Below are 12,540 nucleotides of genomic sequence, written 5' to 3' on the forward strand. Positions count from 1 at the left end.
CTTAATATAATATAATAGCCAGTCCACATTCAAGTATCCCTGATTGTCTCATAATGTCTTACTACAGTTGGCTTGATTGAATTAGGATCCAACTAATTAGCCCCTCTTGGTGTATTTCCTTTAGTATATTACTAGGTGGTATCTCTTTTAACCTAAAACAGTTTTTAAAAAAAATTCCATTCTGGTTTGGCTGATTACTTTCTGTGGTATAATTTTACTGGAACTTCTATCCTCTGTCATCCTGTAGACTGGTGGTTATATCTACAGGTGAATTTGATTCAAATTCAATATTCATTTTTGCCAAGGATTTTCCATGGATAGTGCTGTGTACTCGATGCTGAACCTCATCATGGGGATGTTATGTTAGAATCTCTTACTTTTAGTGATGTTAAGATTGATCTCTGGGCTCAGGTGGTTATCCTTTCATGGAAAAGTTCCCAATGAACTTTCTCCTTAGGTTTTATCCTCCACTGATGACCACTGCTTATATTATTTCATTAGAAGTTGCTAAATGGTGATTTTCTAATTCTTTTATTCCTACTGCATTTATTAGCTGAATTTCTTCTGAATAGGAGAACTATTCCCCATATACTTGTTAACCCTGAAATACAGTTCACGTTGGAAGGGCAGCATACATAATTAATTTTTTCATCAATTTACAGAGTAATGAGTCAATGCTCTAGCAACCTTCAGTGGTAGCTAATAGATTTTATTTTGTTTTTCATCCTCACTAACATTAAAGAGGACACATTTTTAGAGGTGTGTTAAAAAAAGGATTTTTTTTTAAATTTACTTATTTGGTTGTGCTGGGTCTTAGTTTCAGCAGGCGGGCTCCTTAGTTGCAGGTTGCAGGCTTCTTAGTGGTGGCTCACCAGCTCCTTGGTTGCAGCACATGTGTTCCTTAGTTGTGGCATGTGAACTCTTAGTTGCAGCATGCATGCAGGATCTAGTTCCCTGACTAGGGATCGAACCCAAGCCCCCTGCATTGGGAGTGTGGAGTCTTATCCACTGTGCCCCAGGGAAGTTCCCTCTCTGAGGATTTAAATCTTATGACAGGATTCTTTACCTGTCTTAGAGAAGCATCCATCTCTTATTCAAAATAGAAGTCACTAAATATCATATAGGTACAGTTGACCCTTGAACAACATGGGTTTGAACTGTACGAGTCTATCTATATATGGATTTTTTTCCATAGTAAATATTACAGTAATACACGATCCACAGTTGGTTGAATCCATGGATGCAGAACCTTGGATATGGAAGAACCATGTATATGGAGGGCTGATTATAAGTTATATGCAGATTTTCCACTGTGCAGAGTACTCAGCGCCCCTAACCTGCACGTTGTTCAAGGGTCAATGGTACATCTCAAAGAGGAATATAATTATTTAATTCAATACAGTTTCTTCCTGAGAATCTCTTCTTTTTTATTATACTGACCAGGGTCCTTTTAGACACTGTCTTGAATCTCAGTCTTAAGGGTCTGACTTTAGCAGCACTTATCTGATTGTTCCTTGTATATCTCCTTCACTGTTACTTCCTCTTTATACCATATACTACTTACAATGAACATGTGTGCATTCATGCATAAAACATTATTGAGCATCTACTATGTACCATGCACTGTCTTAGTTATTAGGTTACAATGACAAATAAGACAATGTCCTTGACCTAAAGGTGCCCAATGTTTCATAGAAGATGGATGAGTAAACTTAAAATATGAAACACTGTGGTATGTACTAAATGATATATGCACTGGGTACTATGGAGCCAAAGAAGAAGTAAATCCAAATCAGACTGAAGTAGGAGTATATTATTTGGGGTAGCGTGAGCTACTGTAACAAATACTCCAATAACTTATTATTGCTGACTAATTATTATTTATTATTACTGATAGTCTTTGCATATTCTAATTCTTGACCCCCTTGATTAGACAAGTCAGAGGGAAAAATTAGTTACCAACATCAATCTGTCGAATACACTTTTGGGAGCCAGTCCTAGAAGCTTCAACATTACTGTAAAGGATACTTTAATTTATTTCTAAGGATGAAGGCTTAATTTATAAATTAAAGAGCTAAGACTATGAGGCATAGTGAAAACTCTTGTAAAACACTGTAATTTCCTTGAAAGGAAAGAGCATCTTAACCCTATGTCTGTCCTATGTCTACTTACCCATTGTATTCTCTCTACATTTTGTTGAATTTGGATCTCACTTCCTATGCATGATTTATGATAATGTGTGGTCACAGCCCTCTGATCGCTCTCTTTAACTTTTTTGTACCATGACACTTAGTAGGTAATAACTGAAACAAAATTTTTACAAAAGAAAAGTTGCCCTTACTATTTAGATGAATGGCGATATTTTTTACTGAATATATTATATGATTTCATTTCTAAGAAAGACTTGTAGCAACCCAGTAAATGGATTTCACAAAGTGCTAGCTTAGAACCTGCCTTCAGAAAAACCACTACCGAGCTGTCTTCTCTCCAGCTCTGACTCACCCTTGTTTTGTGACAGATGCTGCTATGTACAACAACTCTGGAGCCCTGCCCACATCACCTGTGGCACCCACAACCTATGGTATGTATGCTTCTTGGTTATAAAAATTAAGTTGAAGGGACCTCCTGGAGGATGAAGAAGAGTGGAGATTTGCAAAGGCTTGACTGTGTAGCAGGCTTGATACCAGGTGGCTTTCAATGAAGAGTAGCTCTGGAAAGATAGGACAGTCCACCTCCAAAGTTAAGGGCGCAACCTCACTCTCTTCCCTGCTGGTCCATGTGATTCTTCTGCTGAGGCAGAGTCTGGAGCTGTTCCAACTGCTTCTTAGAAGTTTGGGAAGCTTGGAGCAAAAAACAGAGAAAGGGATATTTCTAGGTGAGAACCATTGTAGGGATCTCAATGAATGAATGGAACAAAAAGCTAGTCTCTCCAATTGGAGAGAAATATGGAAAAGTGTATGCATTGCTTCAGACAGTCACTGGCTGTGTAAGTCAGCAATCTGGGAAACACATGATCAAGTGTCTCCAAAGAGGACTCTTAGCTACCTTGGCATGTCTCAATTCAGAGTGAAACTGATTCTTCACCTGTTTTTCATGAGGTGTGATTAGGGGCCATGGTATAAAGGGAGCAAAAAATTGGGAGGAATGGAAAACCTCTCCATTATCCAGTCTAATACATGAGGAAGAAGAAGCTACTGTCCCGTGGATGAGGACTGTAGGATATAGGAGTAATACAAGAGTAGCAAGACCAAGTGTTAAGTGGCATCTTGTGGAATTATCCTGAAGGAATAGGTTCTGCCTTCTTATCTCTAGTCCAAGCCCTTATGCTTTTCCTTGCCCCTTGAGATGATAATATTCTTCGTCCTTCTTTTCCTGGTTACAGATCCAATGCTTAAAGTTGATGACAGCAACACTCGAATCCTGATTGGCTGCTTAGTGGCCATCATCTTCATCCTCCTGGCTATCATTGTCATCATCCTCTGGAGGCAGTTCTGGCAGAAAATGCTGGAGAAGGTGAGGAAGTGCAGGACAATCATGGGGTAGGAAGCTGCTCCATCCTTTCCTGTGCTGCTTCGTTAATATCCAAGCCAAGTTTCTCACAATTCTATTGCTACTTCTTTTTGTACTTGAAAGTTATGGTTGGGGAGAACCTGCCAGTCCAGTGGTTAGGACTCTGTGCTTCCACTGCAGGGGGCACATGCTTCCCCCCTGGTTGGGGAACTAAGATCCTGCATGCCACGTGGTACGAGCAAAAAAAAAGAAACTTATGGTTATGCATCTTTCTGAGTGCCTCCTCAGATTCCTTTAGTCTAGGCCAAATGATCTATAGAATTTCTATTACATTTGTCTAACACTTTACAGTCTGCAAAGACTTTTTCCTTGATTTTATTTGAACCTCATTGAATAATTGTGAGTTGGGCAGAGTAGTTATATTTAACTGTTTTGCTGATGAGAAAATGTGATGTGCTCAAGGTCATACAGTTAATATCCTGCTTTCTATGCTTGTTCTAATTGTCAGTCTTGAAATTTGTTGACTTCTTTTCTTCTAAAATATATACCTTCCACCACGGATGGAGTATCTATGACTTTTCTTGGTGTCTTAGACCAGATAGCAATTCTGGGCACTGCTGCTAAATGCGTGATACTCTTGGGGTTTGCTGATGATAAAGTGTTTCTACCTTTGGTCATGGACATCGTCCCTGGTCAATGACCTCAAATGGATGTGGACTCTGAGAGATCATAGATACTCTGGGCTGTGAGGCTTTGAGGTGCCCATCGAGGGCAGGGAACAGGAGGGAGGGTATAGGCTGATTGTGTTTATAGCCTATGTATTTGGGGACGGGATCTCAGAGGAGACCAGTGCCTATGTAGAGTACATACCAGAAGGGGGGAAAGGGCACTGTGAGAATGGACTGGAACCTTCTGAACTCTTTGTGGGTAGGACAAGAGGAAGGGACTGAAATCAGAGAAGTGAGCGGAATGACCCAGACAAGTAGCAGGCAATTCCTTCTGATCTGTTACACATTCAAGTTCTGAGATGATTGAGGTTTATTTTAAGGTCTTTAGGCAGGAATATTTCACAGAAGAGAGGGTCTCTTTGCTTCCCACAGAGACTTCTAACATTAGTCTAAAAATTAAATTAAAGCTTTCAATCCATAAATAGTGACTGAAGGCAGAAAGGTAGAATCCACAGAGAGCTCACCCACCGGCATGATGAGGCAACATCAAAACCTTTTGTCTTTTAGAATGCTAGAACACACTTGGTATCTAAATTCCAGGATGCGGGGTAGCAAAGAGTGGTGATGGTAGAAGCTGATGGTTTGACGGTTCATTGGACAGCTTGAAGCTGTGTTCTTAATGAACAGTCTGTTATGACTGCATTTTAGTTGAGGGGGGAGAGTCTGTGTTCTCTACTCTGTGAGCTATTTTTCTCTTTATTTGAGCCAGAATTTACCACTCTTTGAGTCTTTCTTCTGAGTCCCACTGGAATATATTCATGGGCTGGGAGAAGAATTTTGGATTGGAGACTCTCCAGGTAAAAGGGAGAACAAAAATTTTGCCCTTGTATATTTAACTTGGTCCTTCAAGAAATTCTTTCTGTCCCTGTACATCCTGAGTAAGATAACTCAAGATGCTCTGGAATGACACAGGATTTCTTCTGGGGGAAAGATTTTTTTTGTAGAAGACCCTTAAGCATACCTATGTATTCCAAATACATTACTCAAAATAGCCTTATGCTGTAGCATTATCTGCAGGATACTTACAATGGTGTCCTCAGAATTCTCTCTTTGAGAGAGTCAACCTATATTTATTGAGTACCTACTATGTGCTGGGCTCCATGTTCAGTATTGAGGATATTACTGCAACAAAGGAACTCTCAGTCTAGGGTATGGAGCAGACATCTAAGTTTCTCCACTGAGCACCCAAAGTGTGTTTGTTGGAGTAGAACGTTTCACGTGTTTAAATCCAAATAGTCACATATACTTAGATTATGAGATTTTCCTTTTGAAGGAGCAGGCAGGTCATATTAAATAGAATGACGGAACAATTAACTGTTTTATTCTTTTTATTCCTCTGTTAGGTATAATTCATGTTAGTATCCCTAGCACCTAGGGCTTTCCTTTCTTATTTTGTAGCCATTTTATTTTTGGTTAGTAAAAATACAGGGTCAAGGGGGTATTACCCTAATCTACAATGCCAGAGTGGTCAGGTGAACTACAGATTCATCATGTTACGGCACATTTGTTGTGTTAATGAGCATTTTAATTTATGCCTACACAAAATCAATCAGTTGAGTGGTGTCAGGAAAACCCATTATTTAACAGAACATTGAAAACTCTAAGATTGAGAAATTCTTTGATTGGCTACTGATTGGTTCTAACGGTGTCACGTGAATAATGCTTGTAAGTGTTTCAATGGAAGTTAATTAATGTTGGCAGTGCAGAAATTTGGAAATCAAATTCTGCCTTGAAGAAATGAAAGATGATTCTGAGTTTCTACAACACAGGCATTTGTGGAACCAGACTGAACCCCTGTCACTTGCATTGCTTCTGGAGTTCGAGTATTAAAGAGTTATTTCATCTGAGTGGAAGAGCTGGGTTTAAGAAGAGGAGGGAGTGATGACCCCTTTTGTGTCAACATGCCTTTCTCCCCTGTCCTTCTCTTTCAGGCTTCCCGGAGGATGCTGGATGATGAAATGACAGTCAGCCTTTCCCTGCCAAGCGAGTCCAGCATGTTCAACAATAACCGCTCCTCATCGCCAAGCGAGCAGGAGTCCAACTCCACTTACGATCGCATCTTTCCCCTTCGCCCTGACTACCAGGAGCCGTCCAGGCTGATACGGAAACTCCCAGAATTTGCTCCAGGGGAGGAAGAATCAGGTGAGGATGAAACAGTGAGCAGAGGGGCTTCCCTGGTGGCGCAGTGGTTAGGAATCCGCCTGCCAATGCAGGGGACACGGGTTCGATCCCTGGTCCAGGAAGATCCCACATGCCACGGAGCGGCTAGGCCCGTTAGCCACAACTACTGAGCCTGCGCGTCTGGAGCCTGTGCTCCGCAACAAGAGAGGCTGCGATAGTGAGAGGCCCACGCACTGCGATGAAGAGTGGCCCCCACTTGCCACAACTAGAGAAAGCCCTCGCACAGAAACGAAGACCCAACACAGCCAAAAATAAATAAATTAATTAATTAAAAAAAACAAAACAAAACAGTGAGCAGAAAATTGAAGGACAAGATTTATGAAGGGGTGACACTATTGCTCCTACTCAACCAAGTCTAATTTTAGCCTAGAGAAGTCCACCTTCTCCTGGGAAGTCCACACTCTCTTTCTAGATTTGGCCTACTGCTGCTCCTAATTGAATCTGGGCATCTCTCCTTTGCTACTGCACGTAGCAGATGTTTGGAGGGACCCACATGTCAGAAGAAGAAAAATAAATAAAATGCGTTACTAAGGCGTTAACACTGGAAGAACCTAAACAGTCCAACTAGTACAACCTTCTCATTTTTCAGAGGAGGAAAGTGAGGAGGCCCAGATAAGGTACTCACCCAACATCAAACACCAATAGGGGTAAATTCAGGACTAGAATTTCACTTGGAGAAAAAACAACGAAGCTAAAGAGATCCTAGAATTCCCAGGTTTTAGTCACCTAGATAATTGAGTTATTGAACTTTTGTTCATTTCTCTTTGGTGAAAATTTACTTGACTAATACAAGATTTTATTACAAGAGCAAATATTTCTTGTTTTTTCTCAATAAAGCGTTGCTTCGGTAAAACGGTGCCATTTGATTCACATCCCAGTGTCTTTTAAAAAGGGCTACAGGGTGACATCAGAGGGGATGCTGGGGTCATCGCTGAGGCTCAGAGCAGCTTTTCTTTCCATAATGTCAGCAACTGAGGAGTGACCCCAGTCAGTGGAAGAGGACTGATGGTGTTCAGGGGAGAGCTGATTGGAGAAGTAGCAGGACTAACCATGAGAGCAGAGGCTTTTCAAGGGAGTCCTTCCAAAGGAAGAAAGGAAACTAATGTGTATTTACCACTCAGTGGATAGCAAACATTGAAGGAGTGTATTGAACTATGGGAATTTTACAGAGACAGCAAGAATAGGGATGTAATTTGTTTCCTAGGCCAAACCAAAGTAATCTACCTACTTTCTGAAGTCTAAAACATCCCCTCTCATATTTTAATATTTTTTAAAGTTAGGATGTGTCTTAAACTAGATCATATAAATTTAATCACAGTTTTTAATCCCTGAAATAAGTTATTAAAATCAGTGATTATATCTTAAAATTAAGGAAATATGCCATTACATCCTAAAACTTTAATACTCCTACCCTAACTAGTATAGCGAGCCTTCCTGGAGCTTCACCACAATTCCACAAGATTAACCAAGGTGGTTGTTAATGATCACGTAGTATGAGGAGAAGATAAGAGATAAAATGGTGCCTACATTCTGGAGGCCACAAGAAAGAATCTCCAGAGGAACCATTCTCCAAGTAAGAATGTCATGGCGTAGGTTAGTTAGGCTGTCTTGGGGGCATGTTTTAGCTCTCCTCTCAGATTTCCTTTCTTGAAGATCTCTCCAAAGAGGCCCCTTGGAATGAGACTCATTGTCCTTGTCTTCGCAGGCTGCAGTGGCATTGTGAAGCCAGTCCAGCCCAGTGGGCCTGAGGGTGTGCCCCACTATGCAGAGGCTGACATTGTGAACCTCCAGGGGGTGACTGGAGGCAACACCTACTCCGTGCCTGCCATTACCATGGACCTGCTCTCGGGGAAAGACGTGGCTGTGGAAGAGTTCCCCAGGAAACTCTTAACTTTCAAGGAGAAGCTGGGAGAGGGCCAGTTTGGGGAGGTGAGCTGATTCTTTGAGTGGGGCCTCCAGTCCTTGGTAGTTCAAAGGAAGTGGTTGAATAAAAATGGTCAGTAGAGCAAAGTGTCCCATCCAAAGTGGATTCACACCAAATGTCTCCTCCACTTGTCTCTCCTTGCATTGTTCTCTAGAAGACTAGTACTGGTCAGCCTCATCTTTGTCAAATAGCTGTAGAAATCCTGGGAATTCTGATTTCTGTATAAGAGTTTTTAAAGCAGGAAAGTCACTAGACTTAGATATTCTGAAAAGCATTCAATATTTTCAAAAATTTTTACAACAGGTTACAAAGGGTGGGGACCCATAAGATGTGATCATCTTTTATAAACTGTCCAAGAACATCCTGCTGTTGGATAGCCACTTTGTTTTTTTCCCTTTTAATTGGAGTTACATGTAAAATGGTCAAAAACAACCTCGCCCCTGCCTTTGGTCCCAGAACCGGCCACTAGGGAATGAATCACTAACCAAGATAAGGAGGAGCACACATCTCAGTTGCCCTCAGAGTGATGCATGTAATATTTGACTTTTCACTCTTACATCAGCCACATGAGCCTTCTGAGAATTCAAGGCAATGATTTAAGTGGCAACAGAAGCTCTTCAACACCACCATCTAAATTCCAAATGTAATTTGGTTTCATAAGAATATGTTATTGGTTTCCAGCATGGGTAACATGCTTTAACCTTGGGTAGGTTTCAACACCACCGTCTAATTCCACCACCATCTAAACACCAAACACCACCATCTAAATTCCAAATGTAATTTGGTTTCATAAAATATGTTATTGGTTTCCAGCATGGGTGGCATGCTTTAACCTTGGGTAGGTTTGGTGGTGGTGGAGGTAGAAGGGTCCACGGCATCTGTCTGTGGTGTTATATACACTCATTCTGTCTCCTGGGTTGAAAACACAGGCTTGTTCTACAGTTACTAATGCCTAGACGTTCCTGATAAGGCTAATCCCATGCTAAGGGCTTACCTTAGAGAAGAAATTGCCTTATGTTTTGCACGATCCCGTAACTAAACTTCCTTGAATCAAAGTTCAAGTATTTATACCGAATAACATTTTATAGTGGGCTATGCTGTAATAAAATACCATGTTATAGATTCAGTCCCATATTTAATGTTCCAATCAATGTATTTCTTTTATAAAGCAGTAACATATCACATTAGCTGGGTACCTCACCATTTTCTTAAATCAGTTATTTGAGTCAAAGATGTGTTACATGTATCTTCTTACTGGTCTTTTCGATTATTTTGCCTGAGTTGTAAGAGTTAGTTTATCTCCAGGAAATGCCCAGCAAGAGTACTGAGACATCTTCAGGAGAAATGATGATGCTGAGACTAGATGACTTTTGTCTAGGTTCATCTCTGTGAAGTGGAGGGAATGGAAAAATTCAAAGACAAAGATTTTGCCCTAGATGTCAGTGCCAACCAGCCCGTCCTGGTGGCCGTGAAAATGCTCCGAGCAGATGCCAACAAGAATGCCAGGTCTGTGGTCTGCATTTAAATTTTTCCTTTATGTGTTTCATCTTCAGGATCAGGAACACTCCTGGAAACTTCTGAGCAATTTGTTTCTTTTTGAGATGGGAAGGTCTGTGAGCTGCCTCACATTTCCATTGTTGTGCTTTATTTTTCTGATGGGTCAGTAGTCTTCAGCTTCATTCTCATCTCTCTCAAAAACAAATGTACATTTTCTGTTGGATATGCTACACATTTACTTCCTAACCCCCTTTGCACAGCACTGTACACCCCAACATACACTAAAGTCCGAATACGTACCTCTTCAATCATTATACACAGACACACTGCTGAATGTCATTACCTCGCCTTGCAGACTTTTCACAATCACACACATCTTTCTTGCTAAGTTTCTCCCATTCTCCTTTTTTCCCTACATCTCTATTTACTTTCTCATCCCCTTTTTTCTCTTTTATGCTCCTTTTCTTCTATGTCCAGCAACCCCCCAAATGAGAAGCTACCTCTACTTGGAAAAGTATCCATGGACCTCAAAGCAAAAGGATCCACAGTCCTTTAGCAGTTTTCCAAACTGGCTAATAATCTCTTGGATCCTTTACTACATAAATTGCAGTTTCCAGCCACACTCCGTTGTCTGACAGCCTTTCCATTACAGTAATGGTGAGTTAATCCTCACCCAGAGAGGCATGCTGGTTGAAAGCTGGTTGTATGTGTCTCAGAGAAATCTGCACATCTGGGTAACATATGTATTTCCCCATTTGTGCTGGCTTGATGTGTCTCACTGATATTCAAATTTAGAGAAAGTTTATGATCCCTATTCCTTAAATTATCATAAATTCCAAGAATGGTGATAGGGTTTTACTAAAAGTCTTGCAATTGACAGGATATGGCATGAAGAAGAAAGAAAGGCAAGGGAACAGAACAGTGGAGGTTTTGGAATTTTAACTGTGAGAATTTCAATCTTAAGGATACTAGTATGAGTGAAAAGGGACATCCTCTGGGTCCCATAGAGAGATAGAATATTCCTGATATTAATCTTAGCACGTGATTGGAGAAGGTAGCAAGATGAAAGAAAAAAACTATGGGATGTGACAAAGCCTTTGCCCATTGTTTTTTTTTTGGTGACGTTTGGTGTCCCACCTGTGCCCACTCCAATTTAGCAATGATGGATGGCTTAGGCTCTGAGCTCTCCCAAGCCATGGACCCCCTGCCGGGTTTGAGATTGAAGGGGTAATGAAAGAGGAAAGGTGTTGTATCAGGACCACACTGATTTCAAGGATTTTATATTGACATAGTATGACTTCCAGTCCAGAATTCCTAGAAAACTCACAGGAGACTTATAACAGGTCTGCTGCAATAGTTTTGAGAATGTGGGCTAGTGGTCTCACTAACCCAAATATTGCTACTTGGAAGGTTATAGCCCACTTTGTGACTCAAGGGTGGTTGTCACCATCTATTCAAACAGTTATTAGTTTCGGCCAAGTGAGTACTTCTTTTGAAATGACCCTGCATTACCACCATGAACTTTAAACAGCTGTTTTGAACAGGCTACTAAATATGTGTTGTGACTGACTGCTGGTGCATCCTGCATTAAAAGAAACCAGTATGAGAAAATAAAAAATTATCAGATTAAACCAGAGTGTGGTTATTCACTTTATAAAAAGTGCCTTCACTTTACTTATAGAGTGACTCCACGGCTTTTTGTTTGTTTGTTTTTCTTTTTTGGGGGGTGCTGCATTGGGTCTTTGTTGCTGCATGTGGGCTTTCTCTAGTTGCGGCGAGCAGGGGCTACTCTTCGCTGCAGTGCGTGGGCTTCTTGTTGTGGTGGCTTCTCTTGTTGTGGAGCACGGGCTCTAGAGCGCAGGCTTCAGTAGTTGTGGCACGCAGGCTCAGTAGTTGTGGCTTGTGGGCTCTAGAACACAGGCTTCAGTAGTTTTGGCGCACACGCTTAGTTGCTCCGCGGCACGCGGGATTTTCCCGGACCAGGGCTCAAACCCGTGTCCTCCGCATTCGCAGGCAGATTTTTAACCACTGTGCCACCAGGGAAGTCCCTCCATGGCTTTTAAAAAAGGTAAAGACCCCAGTGCACTTAAGATATGACTTTCAGTTGAAGGTTTTATTTTAAAGACTAGTTTTTAGCAACATATATTTGATTTAGCAAATATTAATCACTTTCTATGTGGCAGGCCTTCTGTTGGATACTAGGGATGCAAATGTGCATGTCACGGTCCATGTTCCCCCCGCCAAATTATAGTTGAATAAGGGTGCATCTCATTCCAGGATGAATAGAATGAGACAGTTTCCAGGTACCAATTTCTCTGTTCTCTCAAAGGTAATCCAAAGGGAAACAAGACTCAGTATAATGGTTAGGACTAGACTTTGCTGTGTCTTCTTTCCCCTCTTGATTCTAACTCTGGCAACCTCTGGTTTATCTATGTCTCTGTCCTCCAAAGGAATGATTTTCTTAAGGAGATAAAGATCATGTCTCGGCTCAAGGACCCAAACATCATCCGTCTCTTAGCTGTGTGTATCACTGACGATCCTCTCTGCATGATCACTGAGTACATGGAGAATGGAGATCTCAATCAGTTTCTTTCCCGCCACGAGCCCCCCACTTCTTCCTTCAGCAACGTACCCACTGTCAGGTAAATATGCCAGGTCTTCTGTCTCTTCCCTGTGTTCATGAGACTAAGCTAGGATCTG

At 41.3% G+C, this 12,540-nt stretch overlaps 1 protein-coding gene across 2 annotated transcripts in view; it reads left to right on the top strand.

The window, feature by feature from the left end:
• The window catches only part of DDR2 (discoidin domain receptor tyrosine kinase 2), a 160,028-nt gene that overhangs the window by 134,672 nt on the left and 12,816 nt on the right, over nucleotides 1–12,540 (top strand). For both annotated transcript variants that reach the window (XM_057545584.1, XM_057545590.1), the window contains exons 10-15: nucleotides 2,519–2,581; nucleotides 3,383–3,513; nucleotides 6,170–6,380; nucleotides 8,125–8,348; nucleotides 9,722–9,849; nucleotides 12,291–12,482. In XM_057545584.1, the coding sequence (XP_057401567.1) occupies nucleotides 2,519–2,581; nucleotides 3,383–3,513; nucleotides 6,170–6,380; nucleotides 8,125–8,348; nucleotides 9,722–9,849; nucleotides 12,291–12,482 (949 nt within the window). The remainder of the gene's footprint in view (nucleotides 1–2,518; nucleotides 2,582–3,382; nucleotides 3,514–6,169; nucleotides 6,381–8,124; nucleotides 8,349–9,721; nucleotides 9,850–12,290; nucleotides 12,483–12,540) is intronic.

This window comes from Balaenoptera acutorostrata, chromosome 1 (genome assembly GCF_949987535.1).
Source record: "Balaenoptera acutorostrata chromosome 1, mBalAcu1.1, whole genome shotgun sequence".
In the NCBI taxonomy this organism is placed as follows: domain Eukaryota; kingdom Metazoa; phylum Chordata; class Mammalia; order Artiodactyla; family Balaenopteridae; genus Balaenoptera; species Balaenoptera acutorostrata.